At 47.9% G+C, this 19,029-nt stretch overlaps 1 protein-coding gene across 9 annotated transcripts in view; it reads right to left on the bottom strand.

Moving 5' to 3' along the window:
• Tmem164 (transmembrane protein 164) overlaps positions 1-19,029 on the bottom strand; it is a 167,686-nt gene that overhangs the window by 5,057 nt on the left and 143,600 nt on the right. For all 9 annotated transcript variants that reach the window (XM_028876970.2, XM_028876964.1, XM_028876965.2 and 6 more), the window contains one exon: positions 1,003-1,103. In XM_028876970.2, the coding sequence (XP_028732803.1) occupies positions 1,003-1,103 (101 nt within the window). The remainder of the gene's footprint in view (positions 1-1,002; positions 1,104-19,029) is intronic.

The following is a 19,029-nucleotide window of genomic DNA, read 5'->3' as shown; positions in this document are numbered from 1 at the left end:
ATGAGCACACCGACACTCCTGGAAAGCAGCAGACCGGTGAGGAGCGGAAGGAAGGGGCTGTGCAGGTCAGCATCATGCCGAGGCTTCCTGTAAGCACGCCGCTGGCAAAGAACCCAGCCGACCTCCGGCAAAGCAGAGCGAGGAAGACAAAGTGGGTGCCTCTCCAAAGGCATTGGGGACATCCAGTTACACGCCCGTATCATGCAAGGCCGCACAAGGCTCCACATGACTAACGCTGCGTTAATGCCAACCACACGAAACCAAACATGGCGTTCCTGCCTCCAGGACAGCCATAACACCTGCCTCCCAGAGCTCTTCAGAGCTCGCTCACATTAAAGACAAGTCCTCACCATCTCCCAAGGAAGCTAGGCTTCTGTATCCTGTTAGAGTGAGGTGGAAAACTCCCTGTCCACACCCAACCATGAGCTTTCTCTCCTCACTTCAGCACTGATATATACCCTTGCAGTTTCGGCGCTATTGGACTCTGGGTATTTCAACATGGGGGCCAGCCATTTTTCATATTCCAGGCACTTCTCATATTACAGAATGCTCTGGGGCCCCCAACACCTCACATACACTGGCCACACAGCTGAAGGAAGGGTCTCCCGAAGGACCTGGGAGAATCCCCAGAGTGGACCCAAGGTCAGAGGCCTTCCCAAGGCCCAGGGCCATCAGAATAAGGGTCCTACATGCCCATGAGGTCCACAGCAAAGCACTTGCCAGTTATAGGTCACTGTTTCAGACCCAAGTAGCCATGAGTGAAGGGTATCCTTGCATCCTCAGGAATGAAGGAACGACCATTACTGAAGGATTCAGAAAACTCTTTGAAGAGACCAAAGCTTTGGATCATAAATCAGCATCCCAGACACAACAATCTGACGTCCTGGCCTTTAGCATCATGTATTTTTCAAAGCAAAATGATACAAAAGCACCAAGCAGGATTATCAAGATTTATGAAGAACTCCAAATAGAGGGGAGAGAAGGGGATCTAAGCAAACTTACCAGGCCGAGGATCTGCAGGATGCTGAAGTGGTAAAAGAACATGAGACCCGTCGAGAGAAGAGCCCACCGGAAACTGCTGAGGGGCTCTGGGGTGTAAGCACCTGGAGGAAGACGGGAGATGGTGAGCCGAGGGGAATAGTGACCCACTTCTCCTCCTCTGCTCACAGGGGTGCAGGTGCTGAGGTCCCAGCCACAGCTGCAGCAGGCTTCGGGTCGCTTTCACTTGTCAATGACAGAACCTTCCAAGGGCCTCGATGCTTAGCGAGGAACCATGGCAGCCCTTTCTCGACCCCGGTTTCTGCCAGTTGATATCACACCATTAGAAAGAGAGGTTTCTGTTTTGGTCTAAAAGTCATTCATGATTATTAAAGGCGATTTGGAGTTTTTAAAAAACCGGAAAGAAGATAGAAGCAAAGGAGGAAAGCATTCCCAGCCCTTGATTCCTAGACTAGAACCTTCACTAATAACATGACTGTGCATCCTCCATCATTTTCTCCATGCCCCAGGATTAAGTTTTAAAATTAATACTTAAATTAGTACTATCTATATATGTAACTGTCTTTGTGTCTATATTTATTTCCTCATGATTCTAAATAATATGACACAGTAGTTGAGAGGTTAATGTTGAAGTCAGATAGATTCGGGTTCAATTTTTTTGTTTGTTTGGTTGTGGTTTTTCCAAGATAAGGCTTCTCTATAGCCTTGGCTGTCCTGGAGCTCACTCTATAGACCAGGCTGGCCTCGAACTCACAGATCCACCTACGTCTGCCTCCTGAGTGCTGGGATTAAAGGTGAGCGCCACCACCACCTGGCAGATTTGGGTTCAAATTTTGAGTCTACCTTTCATTAGCTGTTTGGCTCTGAAAAACTTGCAACAATTTTGCAAATCTTACTTGCCCATCAAATTGGGATAGTGGTGTCCCCAAAGTCTGCCCCAACATGGTTGCTCAAGGAGCATCAATGTTCTCTTCCTGTCAACCATCAATCTAGAGCCCTTGTAAGCGTTTTTTCCAGGGGTTGTACCATTTCTCACCTACTGAATGACCCCTCCCAGGAACACCGGGTGACACCTTTCCTCTCCTATTACTGCTGGCAACTACTATCCTTGTAGGCCTGCATGTATGGAGGGACATGGTAGACAAGCTGCTGCAGGTAGCCCTCTGGTTAGGCACTTGGAAGGTGTGCTTCAGGAAGGGACCTGAAAAACACCTTCCCATCCCCCAACATGGGGGTGATGCCATCTCCTCCTACAGCAGTGTTTGCCCACGCCAGCCTTTCACTGATTCGTTCCTGTGTCCAACAGTTGTCTGTACCTTGCAGATGTTGGAAGAAGGCAAGGCCCCGTCAGCTTGAGAAATGCAGGCGATAGTGACGATACAGAAAGCTGGGGGTGGGGTGACTGAGGTTAGTGCTTCCAGTTCTGGGAAGACAAAACGCAGCCTGGGAGTGGGAGGTGGAGGTAGGGTGAGGAATGTTTCCTCATCGAGGCAGCATTGGAGCAGAGTCCTGAGAAATGAGTGGGACTTCAGGAGGGCCCCAGGCCTTTCGATCTGCACCCAGGCAGACATGAGGCAGGCAATTCTGAGCCAGACAGTAAGAGTTCGGTGATAGTAGTGGGGGGTGGGGGGTGAGGGTTCAACAGGTAAACTTGTGTGTTGTTCATGCCTAGTGACCTGATCCCCGGGAACCAAGTAAAAATGCCAGATGTGGTGGGGCACATCTGTATTCTCAACACTCCTATGGTGAGATGGGAGGCAGAGACAGAATAATCCCCTGGAAGGTTGTGGTCCAGCTATCCTGGAGAATGCAGACCAGCAGAAACAAGAGACATCCTGCCTCAAAACATGGTGGAACAAGATAAACAATTCCCAGAAGTTGTCCTCTAAGTTCACATGCATGCTGGGGCACATGCACACCCATACTCACATAAATACATCTTTCTCACAAGCACATACAACTCTCTTTCACACACCAAATAATAATATTAACAATAATAATTGTAATAGTACAGTCCCAGGGAGAATGTAATGGAGGCAGTGAGTAAGCAGTTAGCAAAGCTGGTCTGCCCCAGACAGGGCCATGTGAGCCTCAAGGAGCTAGGCTGAGTGAGGGCTTTAGACTACGAGCATCTGTTGAACTGCAAGGTCAAATATGCCATGTCTTACAAAGATTCTAGGAAGCAGGAGCATGACTAGGACTCAGAGATCCTCAGGACCACTAGAGCCTGGTAAACAGCCCACACCCTTTCTAGAGAGTTGGCCACCACTTAGTTCTGCCATCCTAGACTATGGCTCAAGGTGCCCGTTTCTTGCTTTTTCAGAAGAAAGCCAGAAACATGAAACTTTATGTGGAATGTCCTGATTTTTAAATGCAGGCAACTATTCAAACTGTCTTAAGAATGCTCAATGGGCCAAGCAAAACATGGGTTCCAGATGGATTTCAGTCCCTGGGCAGCCATCTCCGTGCTCTGCTCCAGAGCCACCCACTACCACTCATGGCAGGGAGTTTGAGGAATGTGAGTTCTGGTCATTCAGATGAGGGTATCAGGGTCAGTTTAGAGCAGACAGGGGAAAGGCAGGGTGCTGACAAGGGGGCCGCCCCAGGGGCCTAGAACAAGGTCGTTTCTGTAGGGAAAGCAGCAGGAAATGAAGAGAGGAGTGAAAATCACAAGGATCTGGTAGAAGACAGGAGGGTGGGGTCGAGGGGGAGGAAGGACAGCAGTGACTCTCAGAGTCGTACTAGGAGCTTGGCCATCACTGGATTGGTGACGCCATTTATTGCAATGGCAGAGACAGGCAACAGCTGATTGAAGCAAGGGTAAGGAAATGACGAAGTCCATGGCAGCCATGTTGAAAATGGAATAGCTGTGTCTATGCAATATCCACATAGAAACATTCCTGCAGGGACTGTATAGACTCTAGAGTGTGGTGGGTGACGTTGTGGATACCTGGATCCTAGAAGGGGGATGTACTAAAATCCCAGTTCTATCACTTACGGATTTCAGAGCTTTGGACAAATCGCAGTATCTCTTCAACTCAGTTTTACTCATCTGTCTAATGGAAAAGGCGACATCTCATTCCCAGAGCCGTTGGCCAGATGAGGTAATACAGGCATTTATGATATGAGCCACAAACTCCATGAAGAGGATAAGGCGAACATACAAAGATGGGGGAGGGGGCATCAGCACAGAGCCCAAAACAAAATCATGGAAACATGTACACAGAGAAAGAGTAATAAGTCCAACAGCAAGACACCAAGGAACAAGTGTAAGACGGGGCAGAAAGAAGGCCGTAAGTGGAGCGACTAAAGCCAGGGGCTATCCCGTGACGTTCGCTCTGGCCATGGTCAAGTGTCTGCGGTTTAGGATTTTGTGTTGCGTTATATTTATAGCACTCTTTAGCCACATTCGGCCCATGTGTTGGACACACCTTTGGTACCCAATGTTCCACACAGTCTTTCCAACAGCCCACACAGCACTTGGTTCATAACAATGCATTGAGCAATATACTGGGAGTGTGAACACTGGTCTGTCAGATAAATGAGTGTGGCCTGGACACCACGTTTGCTGCCCCAGTTTCCGAGGGCACACAGGGGAAGAAGAGACCTGGCAAGTCTCCATTCATCACTTTCTCCGCTGCCTTTTCCTTCCCTCTGACCTCTGCTCAACAGCCCCCGCCCCAATGCAGCTAAGTGGCAGTGACATGCCTCAGATGCCCAGTGGGGTGCAGGAATGGATTTATGGACTTGCGCACATGCGTGCGTGCATGCGTGCGTGCGTGCGTGCGTGTGTGTCCTCGCCCAGGATGAGCTCAGCAGCCATAGTCCTAGGGAAGAAGGGACTGAGGGTTCAGGCATAGGAAGGAAGGACAGTTGTCCCTTCCCTGTGCTTCTCATGTCATGTTGTGTGTTCTGAGATACTGTCAGGGGACATGTGTTTCAGCGGTCTCACTGACCCTTTGCAAAGCCCCGTCTGTACCATCCCTTCTCTGCCGTATCAGCTCTCTCAACCACACTGACTGTTGACGGAGGGAGGAGCTCTCCCTAAAGCTCCTCTTTTTCCTCAGTCCTGGATGGACAGTGGACACTCAGATCCTCACTACATGGCACAGACTTGCTGAGGAATCCTAAAACTTACTTTGATCCAGTGCTAGTACTGTGAAGACTATCTTCAAACACATACAAAACCCAACCCACAAACCACCCTTATCTGCACAAAGGTATTTAGACTTGTTTTCTCTATAATACTGAGAAACTGGAAACAAACCAACTAGGGAGATAGGTTAAGTAAACTACAATCCCTCAATATTGTGTAACAGTCCACTGCCATTCAAATGGCAACCAGACTGTCCATGCATGAAGAAACCAGTACCCGGTGAGAAGCAGCAAGTATAAAAGGCAGAACATCAAACAGTACAGACATGAAAGAAAATACAATGTAGCTAAAAAACAAAGGCCTGGGGGGGGGGGCGTATGGAGGGGGGGTCAGGCATCCTCACATTCCCCAGGGGAATGGCCGTGAGCAAATCACACTTCCTTTAAAGTTGTTTTCCTGCGTAGGAACTAGAGATAGCAGCATCCACCTCTCAGGACTGAGGAGTGGAAGAAGACATTACAGAAAGCAGATCCAGCAGCTGCCTAGCATGGAGCTATTTTCAGCCCAGGGATCACAGGCATCCCAACTCATACACAGGCAGGAAGAGGAGGGGTATTCTGGGGAAATGGGGAAACGGACACCTCCTCAGTGAAGGGAGACTGCCTGTGGCAAATGTGATCCAATCTTCCATTGCCTTGAAAAACCACAGTAAAAAGGCATCCTGTGCACTGATGCACAGCCCACAGGGATATATGCAAATCGTATGCAAACCCACATAATTCTCTTTGCTGGGTACCTGGATGTGGCCCTTGGGGTAATCCTAGTGAAAAACCAGTTTTCTTCAAAAGGAAAACAGAAACTGAATCACATTCAGGAAAATTCAACACATCATAAAACTCGTATGTGACATTTTTCTGCTAGCATCTTCTATCCCAGGAGGAAAGAGGCACGTCATCAGTAAAGGTAGGGGGAAACGAAGCTAATAGTTTCTGGAAAATTGATTTCTGACAGAAGGAAGCCGTAGGAGTACTGGGAACCGAGGCAGCAATTGCTCCAGCAGTAGCCAAGACCCCCAGAGGCCCTCGCGAGGGATCTCTCTCTCCTCCCACACGCTCACTCAGGGAAGATGACACCAGGGCTCGACGCTGGGTGGGGTAGCCTGCTATTATCCCATCTTCCTGCTTCCTTCAACTCACAGACTTATTCGTGCCACCCACTCCTTCGATATCTATGACGCACAGTAGACTCCATGGCAGGAGTGGGTTTTACGATCTTGGCTAGCTCCTGCCCTTGACAATCGGCCGCAGTTGACGAATGAAGGGGCAGCTGACACGGTGAAGGAAGTATGTCAGTCCTGGGGAGCCTGAGGAAGGGAAGAAGCTGGAGAGGGTCATGGTTCAGGAGACTTGGACAACAGGAAGCAACTGGGATAGGATGTGCCTGAAGGAACACTCTAGGCAGAAGGTATAGCCTGAGAAGAGGTATATGGGTGTCAATGGCATGTCATCTGTGTGCAGTTATGTACAGTTCCTCATTACAGCAGAGCAGAAGATCACAAGAGGTGTCTGTCATGTGTCAGGAGGCAGCTGGAGAGACAAAAAACAGGACCTGAAAAAGGAAGAGCCTTGTTATCCAGGCCAGAGAACTTGGCCTTTACCTCTCTACTATGAGAGGCCACCAATAGGTGTTCAGAGATGAAAAGATCGGATCTATGTTTCCGGCAGCTGGCCAGCTCTGGCAATTGGAGAGACAGTGGGTCAGAGGGAAGCAGAACTGAAGACAGACTCAGACACTGTCCTCGTGACACAGATGGCCTTTTGTCAGACATAAAGGAGAACCATCTACAGGAAGTTCCAGGTCTGTGACTTCAGGAACGGACAGGAGGTTTAGGGGAGAGATGAGCTCAGGTTAGGGCACAGCACAGAATGCTGTAAGCTGTGCTAGGCGATGCCTCCACTGGGGGCTGCCCAGGTCTAGAGCTCGGGAGAGAGAAATGGTTTGGGAACGTAACTTGGAATGTGGCTAAAACTGACAAAAAGGATTCTACAAAAAGAGGTTAGAGTCATAAGAACAGGGGTCAGGAAAACAGCAATATTTAGGTGGCTAGAAAAAAAGAGAGACCCATTAGAGATGAGCTTGATGAGCAAACTACAGAAGCAACCACAGAACTGGAAGAGAGGCATCCCAGAAGTTGGGAGAACACAGTTAAAGAAGGACCAACAATGTCAAACACTCTCTCTTTGGTACTGGCCACCAGTCACACGCAATGGCATTTATTTAAATGCATCAAACCAAAGATCTGTTTCCTCACTCATGCAAGCCACGTTTCAAGTGTTCAATAGCCACATGTGCCTAGTGACTACCATATTAGACAGTGCAGACACAAAGCATTGCCATGACCACAGAGAATCCCAGTGAGGATATCCTTCTCTTATGGGGGTGCCAAAGCAAAGTCAAGACAAACATTCCCCAGAGTTCAGACACGTGCTGGCCACTGGCACTCTTTGCTCTGGCAATTTCAGGAAAGGAGCTATGAAAGAGCGAAGTGTCAGAATATGTTTTCCTGCTAAACAAAGTAAGGAAGTGAATTCCAGGAAAAGGTGTCACAACGTAAGACCGCATAGAAATGACCAGCCAAACCCGTGCATTCTCATCCTCTTCCTGGAATGCCTCCTGAAGCCTCCTGTTGTTTTCTTTTTTGTTTTGTTTTTTGAGACAGAATCTCATAGCCAAGGCCGACCTCGAACTTGCAGAGATGCCCCTGACTCAGCCTCTCCGGGGCTGTGATTATAGCTGTGCACACCACCTGATTCAACCTTGGTTCTTACCCAACAGACCTCTCCCTACCAGTCATCTGGGGCCCGGCAGTCCTGGACGTCAGTCCTCTCTCTGGAACTGCATGGAACCGTGTTAGGGAGAGCAGGGCTTGCCTTCTCCTCACTGCTCCTTCCAGACTGCTGCTCCTCCCTCCACCCTAAGAGCCCACAAGCGCCAGTGGGCTGCAGAGCTCTTTGCCCTCTGCTGTCCACTAGAGATGATGGCCCTTTTGCTCTGAGAATACCGAGACCTGCCTGACTTGGTACCACTCTCTCCCAAACCATCCCTGTCCTATGCCTTGCTCACTGCTGCACGTCCCTGAAAGAATCTTCCAGGATCCCCTCAGTTTCACGGTCTGTCCCCATTACTGCGCTTTGTCCATTCACTTTTAGGGTCGAGCCTGAGACCCTGTGATGAGGAACAGCTACATCCTCTCTCTGATCTCAAAGACAAGCATTCCCCACTCAGCCAGCATTACTCATTACCTTTCCTGCTCACTTCTTCCAACCATGACTCAATCTGGTCTTTCACACAAATAGAATCTGGGATGCGTTCATTGGTCCTCCATCTTTTCACTCAGCAGTCTCCCCTCCTTTCTTAAATCCCTTGCCCCTGTTATTACGATTTTCCTTTGCTGACACCTTGGTCTCTTCTCACTGTGGCTGGAGAAAAACTCCTCTGCCCTGGTTAAATTTCCTCCTTTTTCTCCCCTCGCCTGTCCCTACACAGCTTACCATGGCGGCAGAACCACAGTGGCGCGGACTAGCCTCACGTCCCTTTTCTGCTCACAGACCTGAAGCACACCTTTCATGTTGCCAGGCAATCACAGTATATTCCCCTGTCTGGTGACCCTCTCGCTTTCTGAAGTCACAATTTAATATCTTCTCCTCTCTTCTCGACCCTTTAATCCTCTCCTCCCAGCCTCGCTGTCAAACAACGACCTGGGTGCCACTTCCCGCTTCTCCTAGCAAAAGGGAATTACTCCAGACGTCTCGAGCCTTCCAAGCACACGTATTCACCTATGCACATTAACACTTGTCTCATCTACTCTGCCTTCATCTCCGCGACACAGAAAAGCTGTAAAGAGAGGGTCTCGGTCAAGGCCAAACTTTCCTCTGGGACCCTGATGCTACTGCCTCATCCACCCACCACTCCACAAGGTTTTTTTTTTTCTTTCTCTTACAACACTTGTTTCCTCTTTTCTGCTGGATTATTCCTGTGACCATGAAAACAAACGAAACGGACAGAGCTTGCTCTCATTTAAAAGCAGGCACTTGACAGCTCCCGAGCTCCCAGTAGCTGCATGTCCCTCCTGTACAACAAAGAGAGAATGTCTTCACAACGAAGACAGAACTAGCCACATCTGGATGGGCCAATGCGGTAGCTACTAGTCACATGGCCTTCAGACCTTCTAATGGAACTAGTTTGAACTGAGCTGTGCTCTTGGTATAGGCACTGCATAGTAAAGCATATATACTAAACTATTCCAGTCATAATTTTATATTGGTTATATTTGAATGGTAGCTTTTGGATAAACTAGGGAGAATAAGTTTTATTTCTAATATCAATTCCACCTGTTTGTCTATATAGTTCCACTATTTTCAGTGTGCTTCTGAACCCCTGAAATTATATACATGACTCACATATTTTTTATCAGACACTCTGACCTGTTCTCCTCACCCAAATTCCTCTCTTCCTGCTCTCTCTTAAACCTACTTCCTCCATGACAACTGTCGCCATCAAAGTCACAGGTGACCTTTTCATTTCTAAATCCAGTGACTCAGGGCCTCATCCTATATACCAGTTTATTCTTACAACACTAGGCACTTGCTTTCTGGGCTACTGCTCACTCTCAGCTTTCCTCCCGCCTCCTTCCCTGCTTCTCAGCCGCCCATGTCATTTCCTCCCCATGGTGCTGATCTTGAATGACAGACAGAACTCAAAACTCTGCTGTTTACTTTTACCCTATAGCTGGTCTCAACACATCGCGTGGCTTTAATACGATCCACATGACTCCAAAGTTTACATCTCTGCAGAACGCCACCCTGAACTCTACTATCAACAGCTAGTGGGCGTCTCAACCAAACTTCTGGTCTTAACTTATCACTGTAGTAAAGGCTGCGAGTGAAGTCCATTTTCTCTAAATCCAAACCTTTCCACAACAACTTGTCTGTGTGAGCAACAGGGCCCAATCACATGGCTTACTTTAGCCAATGGGACCTCACCAAAGAAAATTCAATAGGAGGTTTGATGTGCACTTGGGCACTGGGGGGTTGCCCTCTTTGAAACACTACCCCGAGATCCACATGCCATGAACAACTGTGTGAATAAAGAGGCTCAGGCATTCCAGGGTCCCAGCTGGGTCAAGGGAAGACTAGAAGAATGTCTTAGTCAATTCAAGCTGTTTTAATAAAACACCATAGACTGGATGCTAAAAAGTCCACAATCAAGACATAGAACAGTTGGTTTCTATGGGGATCACTTCCTGACTTATAGATAGTACCTTCTTACTATGTCTGCCTCACGTGACCAAGGGGGTGGACTAGTTCAAGGTCGGCCTTCTAACGAGGGCATTGATTCCTTCATGGGAGAATAACTAACAACTTCATCTACCCCTAACTATATCCCCAAGACCCAATTCTTGAGTACTATCACGTTGTGGGGCACAGCTTCAATACATGAATGATCTTAGATGAACTCACACATTCAGTCCATAAAGAATGGACCACAAACTGCTGCCTGTGGTGATAATTTGAACAAATAAAATTTACCTGAAGATCAGAGGACAGAACAAACCACTACATTAAACATAGAGGCCAGGCAGTGGTGGCGCACACCTTTAATCCTAGCACTTGGGAGGAGAGGCAGAGATCCGTCTGGATTTCTGTGAGTTCAAGACCACACTGGACTACACAAGATTAATCCAGTCTAAAAGAGAAACAGAGCCAGGCAGTGGTGGCACACACCTTTAATCCTAGTATTTGGGATCACACACCTTTAATCCCAGCACTAGGAAGGTTGAGACAGGAAATGATATGGCTGGGCAGAAAAAGGAACGTAAGGTGGGAGGAGACAGGAACTTGGGCTCTTTCAGGCTGAGGAGTTGATGAGGTAAGAGGCGGTGGCGGTGGCTTGCTCTGCTTCTCTGATCGTTCAGGATTCAGCCTGACATCTGGCTCCAGGCTTTGATTCGAAGACAACTTAGGATTCGTGCAATAGTTGGCTGTACCTTTAACATGTTCTCAGAAGCCAACACCTTTTCCCTATCTCTACTGCATCCTAGTCCCAGCCACCAGCATCCACTTCCCCAATTATCACAGAAAGCACTTACATTTCTCCCTGCATCTGTTGTCAAACCGGTGCACACTTGCATTCTAACATTAGCAGAGCCAACCAAGCAATCCTTTACCATTTTAAATTAGATCCATAGGTCTTTCCCTCAAAAACCCTCCAACGACCCCTCGCTCTCTCATTTGCCCATTAATTTCACCTGTTTGTCTTAGCTCTTTTTAGTGTGATTATCATCTCTAACTTCATGTCCGACTATTTCTCCCTTCATTCATATAGAACCAGCCACAGTAGTTTATACACAGTTGCTGGAATAATCTAGAAACATTTCTGCCTCATGGCCATTACACTTGTTATCTCCTCAACTTGCCATATCTTTCCCATAGAGACCAAAGGGCTTTTTTCTTTTGCCAGCCACCCTTTGCTCAAATGGCACATTGTAAGGGAAATGTTTCCTTTATATGAGGCCACCTCATTCAAAACAGCGCCCCCCCAGCTCCATGCAGCAGCATCCCATACTTTATATTATTGCCTCTTGCACTGCACTTAACATTGAACTTATGCACCATTTCCCTATTTCTTTACTGTTTATCTCCACCCACATGCATGTAATGTCCATGAAAGCAAGGATTCTTGTGTGTCTGATGGCTCTTTGTGTTTGGAATCTCAGTAGCTACTACACTGCCAGACGCCATGTGGGGATTCTATAAATATTTGTGGAAAGAATGGCCTGAGCAGGCCAGCATGCTTAAGTACTTCATATAGTCAAACATGCTCCATTAGACTTGTGTGACAGAGACAGAGTAATGGACTAAGGCCAATTCGAGGAGAACCCAGCTTACTACTTTACATACTTGGGGCTTCATAGATTGATCACGGTGAGACTATGTTAAAATGTGGGTTCTGATGCGGGCATCTGGGCAGGGTCAGAGCTTCTGAATTTCTAACCAGTTACTGAGCCTCAGGCTACCCTTTTACTAGTAAAGACTAGAGTTTGTAGACTCAGGGAGAGCAGGCGTTGGGAAGCCGGGGAGGAAGCTGCAACAGGAGACTGAGCAGGGGTGGTCTAACCTGAGCTAAGAAAGTCTCGTGGGGATGGATCAGAATGGGTGAGGTGAGACTGGCAGGATTTGATCACCGACTAAATCAAGTTGGAGCTACTAAGAGTAAGAGCCGCTGATCAACTTTCGACCTCTGGCCTGGCTAAGAAGCTACTTACTCAGTACGACTGGAAATTTTGGAAAAGGTGAAGGTTTGGATGTAAGAAAGAAAATGACAAGGTTAGCTCCTTGCCATCTTATCTTCAGTGCCCTAGGAATGAGACAGCTAGCTCCATTTCTGGCTTTTGTAAGCCTTTGTCATTATTTTGAATATGTGGTGCTCCCCACAAAGGTGTGGGTGGATCCAGTGTCAGGATGGCACCGTGACGCTGCCATCCTAAATCAATGGATGAGTCCACTGACAAGATTCACAATCTAATGGACTTACTGCAGGGAAGAGGCTCACCGAAGGTAAGGCTTGGAAAGACCAACCTTTTCTCTGGCCCTTCTCTGTGTCGCTCTGCTTCCTGCCAGCATGAGGTGACCATCCCTGCGCCACTATGTATGCCTCACTGCCCTGGTGATCTGCTTGATCATGCACAGGCCCATAGACAGCACACGCAATTCACCGTGGGACAAAAGCTCAAAAACTGTGCATCAAACTCTATCTTCCCACCTTTTACGTTGTTTCTTCCTCAGGTATTTGTCACGTGACAAAACAAAACAACAACAACAACAACAAAAAAAAAAAAAAAAAAAAAAAAAAACCTGAAAACCTGACTAGTACGGCTTGAATTGCCCAGAAACTATCTTCGTGTGGTACAACCCCAAGATGACGATGGATATCTGACTCAATATTTTCAGCCACCGAATGTGGGCTCAGGCCAGATTTCTTTCCCCCAGGCAATGGGTCAAATGAGCCCCATACCCGCACTTGATATGATTTGTTTATTACAAAGGTAGGGGAGAGTTGTGTGCTGGATGCTTCCAAAGGAGGTGGATGTGCTCAACACGTACCCCAACAAGCTAGAGAGCCCACACAGGCCAGGTGTTGGCCTCACTGTGTGCAGCGGGAGCTGACTGGCCACCAAGCCTGTGACTGGGGCATCATAAAAGCCCATTTTCACCTGGGTATGACAGCCAGCACTTAGGGTAGAGTTCTGAATAGGTACAGAATCCAGTGGTAGGACCTGACTTGGCAGAAATTTGAGAGTCTAAAGAGTCAACTCCCAACTTCTATTCTTTGCAAGTTGCAGGTCAAAACCTCTCAAAGCCTGGGGTATTCTTTAGCAGGAAACTTCCAGACCCTCCCTAACTTCCAGAGACAGAAAAGCTAAAAGCATGGAGGCACTCTGAACAGAAGTGCTATTTAAACACAACACATGCCGCTGTACAGCCATGTTATGCACTGAGTACAAACTGAGTCGTCCGTGAGCTGTGAGCAAGGAGAAGCCAACTCCTGAACCATTTGAGGCAATGAGGCTTGACGTTCAGTCTGTATCAGACATTCTGAGGGCGGAGACTCAATCTTCCATGGCACAGGACTCCCTGCATGGCTGATTTAAAAAAAAAAAAAAACAAAAAACAAAAAACAAAAAACAGTTTTTTTGGACTCCACCCAGCAGCTTCTGATTCAGTGGCTCTGAAGAGTGACCTCCAATCTGGAGTCTAAGAACATGCACTGATATCAGGTTCCCTGGTTCAGCTGATGGAGGGGCTGCTCTGTCCTGGGGAAGTCATAGGAAATGCAGGTTCTTAGGGCCTGCTTCCTGGGACTCAAACCCTAGAGGTGGATCCTGCAGTTCCTATTTAAGTAACAAGCACCTCAGGGTGGCCCGACACTCAGATTTTTTCTGACAACACAGGAGGGCCACTGATGTAGAGAGAACCCTGGAGCCTGAAAGCCAAGAGGCCTGGGAAAAACCACCAGAAAAGGGGGAAACACTGTAGCCAAGTGGGAACTGTGGTGTTTTCTGGAAAGTGATAAAATTAAGGCAGAAAACACTTGACCTAAGCTTTTGTTCCCACAACGCCCCAGTGACATCCTCCTTAGCAGGGAAAATTCAATGGCCTTCAGAGAGTCTCCTACTGGCCTATTGTGTAAGGCCCAGCCCTTGGCCACTGTTTAAATTCCTCCACTCAGCTCCCCCACACCCTTACACTCACCCCTCAGGAGCCTTCGGCCTTTCTCAGCCTTTCCTCTGGCCTTGTCCAACCAAAAAAACAGAGTGAGAAAACCTAAATGATAAGCACTTTCCCAGAACCTTAACCTTTGCCAGCCAGGATGGGCAATGGGCTCACAGGAGCAAAGAAGCAGGAGAGCCGACCTGGACGCTGAGAGAACGACCTTTGGGGCACTGTTGAAGCGGTCCTAGGCAAACAAAGAACTTCGGTGCTGAGTGGTCCAGGAAACCAACTAGCAGAAAGCTCTGCCTCGATTCTTGTGTTGCTGAAGAAGCTAAAAGCCAAGTAGAGAAGTAGCTTCCCCAGATCATATAACACCAGGGTTCTTAAAGCCCAGTCTCCCGAAATGTCTCCCCAAGGGCTGCTAAACTGTTAGCACTCCAAAACAACCACTTCCCCACTAGAAAGACCCCATCTGCCAATTCTGAAGCTAGAGCGCCCTCTAGTGTAAGCAAGCGGGGTTTCCTGCAGCCTAGAGACCAGGCAAAGGAGGGACCAGCAACCTGGGGATATTCAAGTCCCCTTCTTAGAATATACGCCTCTTGTTTTCCAAAAGGTAGCACAGCCAAACGGATCATCAAAATACCTGTCATGTTTTGTAGCCCAGGTATGTTTCTTTATAAACGCATACTCTAAGATTTAGCAGCAAATCTGACAGTCACCCAGATGTCAAAGCACGGATGAGCACTGGCGTATTTGGAGGTGGCTGCAGCTATGACGATGTGATAGGAAGCAGACTTTGTTGGCCCGTGAAAACCAAGTCACAGGTGCAGCTCACAGACCTGGTGCTTACAAGTTCCCCCTTATTAGAGCTTGAGAAGCCTCAAATCCTGTCGGTGGAGCACGGGCTAAGAAGCCCTGCCTAAATAAAAGCTACCTCAACTACCCAAACCACCCAGTCGGTCAACAGTGCAGGATGAAGACAGACAGGGAAATGAAGAGAGCTATACTGAGTCGGTCGCCAACCTAGCAGGCAGAGACAGAGCGTGTGACTAAAGCTATGCAGATGCTCTCCCCGTCCGTCGACCCTGTGGCTTGCCTCCTAAGCTTCCCACTAGCGCATCAGGAAAAGGAAAAACCTGGCTGCCATCAGCTACTACTGTATCTGCTACCTTTCTCCAATGCCCCATTCATGTCTTCACAGTAAGGAGACTGATACGTTTCCCTGGGATGCAGCTCTAAGCAGAGCCCACTCTTTCCAATCCTTTCGTTCCCACTGGCAGCCTCCAGGCAGAGGAAACGTAGTGTCCGCGGCCCTCTGTGCTTGATCTCAATGCCCATTCTCCTGCTCCTTTTCTCGTCTCAAGACCCCACTCTTCCAGGGCTCACGGTCACTAGCAACTTCATCCAAGACTCACATTACTTGAATTGCAGTCCTCCTTTTCACACTACCCTCTTTCCCAACAGCATTCAGGGAGACTTCAACATTTATCTTCTTTCATCCTCACCTAGTAGCATCTTGAACCTCACGGTTCTGCTGGGCTTGTTACACAATCTGCCATCGCTCCATGGGCCCCACTTTGGCTAGGATAATCTGACCACAACCTCTGACAAGTTCAGCTTTCATATCCTCATATCCTCATTCTTACAGTGTATGGGCCCCTAGACCGCCTTATGACCACTGATTCCTTGCTGCCCTCACCCCAACACACACACACACACACATACACACACACACACACACACACACACACACACACTACCTACTTGTTTCTCTGCTCTCTCCTGGCCTCCCTTCTCTCCAGCCCAATGTTGTGGGATATTTGTACACTGTGTGAAGGTATATTGCTGTGATTGGTTTAATAAAGAGCCGAACAGCCAATAGCTAGGCAGGAGGTAGGCAGGACTTCCAGGCAGAGAAAGGAAGTAGTAAGGAGATAATCAAGTCACCAGGAGATGCCAGGAGTCAAGGAGACAAAACAGGAGGTGCAAGATGGAAGAGAGGTAGCACCAAGTGATAGAATGTAAACTAATATAAATGGGTTAGTTTAAGTTATAAGAGCTAGTTAGGAACAAGCCTAAGCTATAGGCTGAGCTTTCATAATTAATAAGAAGTCTCCATTCATTATTTGGGAGCTGGCTGGTGGGACAGAAAAAGACTCATTACAGCTCAGCTTGGATCCTTTTGACCTTAAACTCTAGCACCAGCACCTTTGACTTGATCTGATGGGCAGAAGGGACTTTTCATCCCCCTCCTTACACTCTGTTACCCTCGCACTAGGTAATTCCCTGGGCATCCATCTCTCATGCTAAAGGCGGGGAGCTGAAGAAACTGCTGATATCCTATTTTATTGGATTAGTAGGCAGGTTCTTGGTCCACTGACAAGCAGAGCCATCTCCATAATACTGAACAACTTATCCATCACTACCTACGCAAGGCACTACCGTACACACTTTCTACACATGATGTTATGAAATGTTCATTACAACTCTATGGAAAGACAACTCTTATTCCTATTTTGCAAAGAAACTGGAGGACAGAGAAGGTAAGGAACTCGGCCTGTCACGAAGCAGAATTTGAAAACGGGTGGATCTAACTGCATAGTGCTCAGCACACACTTTTTATCATGTACATGTCAGTATAGCCTGTCTCTGGGCAGACAGGCCTGCATACCTTCCTCTCTACTCTACTCCTCCTTGTCTCTGACAGGATGGGGAATAAGGGAGGACCTGCGTTAGCTGGAGCCACCTCCCAGTCTCTGTGCGCATGCGTGGAGTCACCTTCTTGTCCCTGTGTGGAGTCACCTTCCATTCTCTACGCGCATGCGTGGAGTCACCTTCTTGTCTCTGTGTGGAGCCACCTTCCATTCTTTTTGTACAGAGCAGGAAGCCATTAGGTGTCCAGAGGGAAGGTGTTAAAGAAGGCCTGCATAAGATGTGCTAGAATTCAACTGGTATCCTGTGTCACATTCCGCCGTCATTCCTGGGGTGACTTGCCCAATGCTGGAAGGTGGTGGCAGAGTTCTAATCCCCCACATCCCTCGTGTTCCCAATGTTCAACAGAATTGACCCTACTTATAAAGCCCCGCCAAGCCAGATGCTCTCCTCTCCTCAGGCTGCAGAATGGTTCAGAGCAGGACCAGAAAAGTGCATGGATTTCTGACACAGAAGGGTCCTGTGCTGTTCTCCCATCTTCTAGAACAAGGTTGTCCAACACAGTAACACCTGGCCACATGTCGCCACTGAAATTTCTACTCAAATTAAACTTCAAACCAAATTAGGAGTTCCATTCCTCAGTCCCACCAGGAACATTTCAACTGTTCAGGAGTCACTGCTAGCAAGTGGGTAACATGTTGACAGATGCAACAGCAGAAATACTCTCATCCATTCTCTCCCCTTTCTTCTCTTCCTCCCTTCCTTTCTCCCTCTCCTACAGAGTCCTTTGTGGCCTACCCTGGCCTCAAACTCAAGATCCTCCTGCCTCAGCTTCCTGGGTGCTGGGATTACAAAGTGTGTAACACCCCACTCAACTCAAAGTACAAGCTACTTCTGTCATCAAGAATGGGGACTGGGTGTGAGAGGAGAGGTGGCTCAGTGGTTAAGAACGCTGGCTGCTCTTCCAGAGGACCCATGTTCAATTCCCGGCACCCAACCACCTGTAACTCCAGTTACAGTGGCTCCAACACCACCTTCCTCTGGCCCCAGAGGCACTTGCAATGCATGTGGTACAGACATACAGGCAGGCCAAACACCCACATACACAAAAATAATAAAGCAATACCATATATACAAAGTAATCAAATCATTTAAAAAGTAGCTCCATGGGATAGCTCAGTTGGTAAGATGATTGCCTTGTGAACCCCTGTGTAAAAACCAGGGGTCTACTGTTCTGCTAAGGAAACAAAGCAATAAAACGACTCTAACAACATTCTGCTCTACCCATAGATCAGTGCCTTGCTCAGCCATCATCAGAGAAGCTTCCTCCTGCAGCAGATGGAACAAATACAGAGACCCAGAGCTGGACAATGTGCGGAGAGTGAGAGACCTTGGAACACTCAGTTCCATCAAATCCCTCCCCATCAGGGCTCACGAACTCTAAGAAAGAGGAGGCAGAAGGATTGTAAGAGCCAGAGGGGATGGGGGACACCAAGGAAACAAGGCTGTTGTCATTTGGTTTTTTACTCTTCTGGGGGCCTGCCACCCAGCTCCCAAATAAATCACACACGGAGGCTTATTCTTAATTATAAATGAAAGGCCTTAGTCAGCTTTTCTTAAATTATCCCATTTACCTTTTGCCTCTTACTCCATGGCTTGCTGTGTACCTCCTAGAGTCTTCCTCCTTCTCTGGCTACTTCTTTCTCTTTCTCTCTCAGATTTCTCCTTCTCTATTTTCTCTCTGCCCGCCAGCCCCACCTATCCCCTGACTTGCTTTGGCCATTCAGCTCTTTATTAGACCATCAGGTGTTGTAGACAGGCACAGTAACACAGCTTCACAGAGTTAAACAAATGCAACCTAAACAAAAGTAACACACCTGAAAATAATATTCTACAACAAGGCCTTCTAGACACAACAGGACTGATGAACATATGGACTCACAGAGGACTGAGAGTTCATCCACAGGGCCTGCACAGTTCTAAGCCAGACAGGATCCCAGTGCTGAAAGG

This window comes from Peromyscus leucopus, chromosome X (assembly GCF_004664715.2).
Source record: "Peromyscus leucopus breed LL Stock chromosome X, UCI_PerLeu_2.1, whole genome shotgun sequence".
In the NCBI taxonomy this organism is placed as follows: domain Eukaryota; kingdom Metazoa; phylum Chordata; class Mammalia; order Rodentia; family Cricetidae; genus Peromyscus; species Peromyscus leucopus.
The sequence above is the reverse complement of the archived record's forward strand: the minus strand, read 5'-3'. Positions and strand labels throughout refer to the sequence as shown.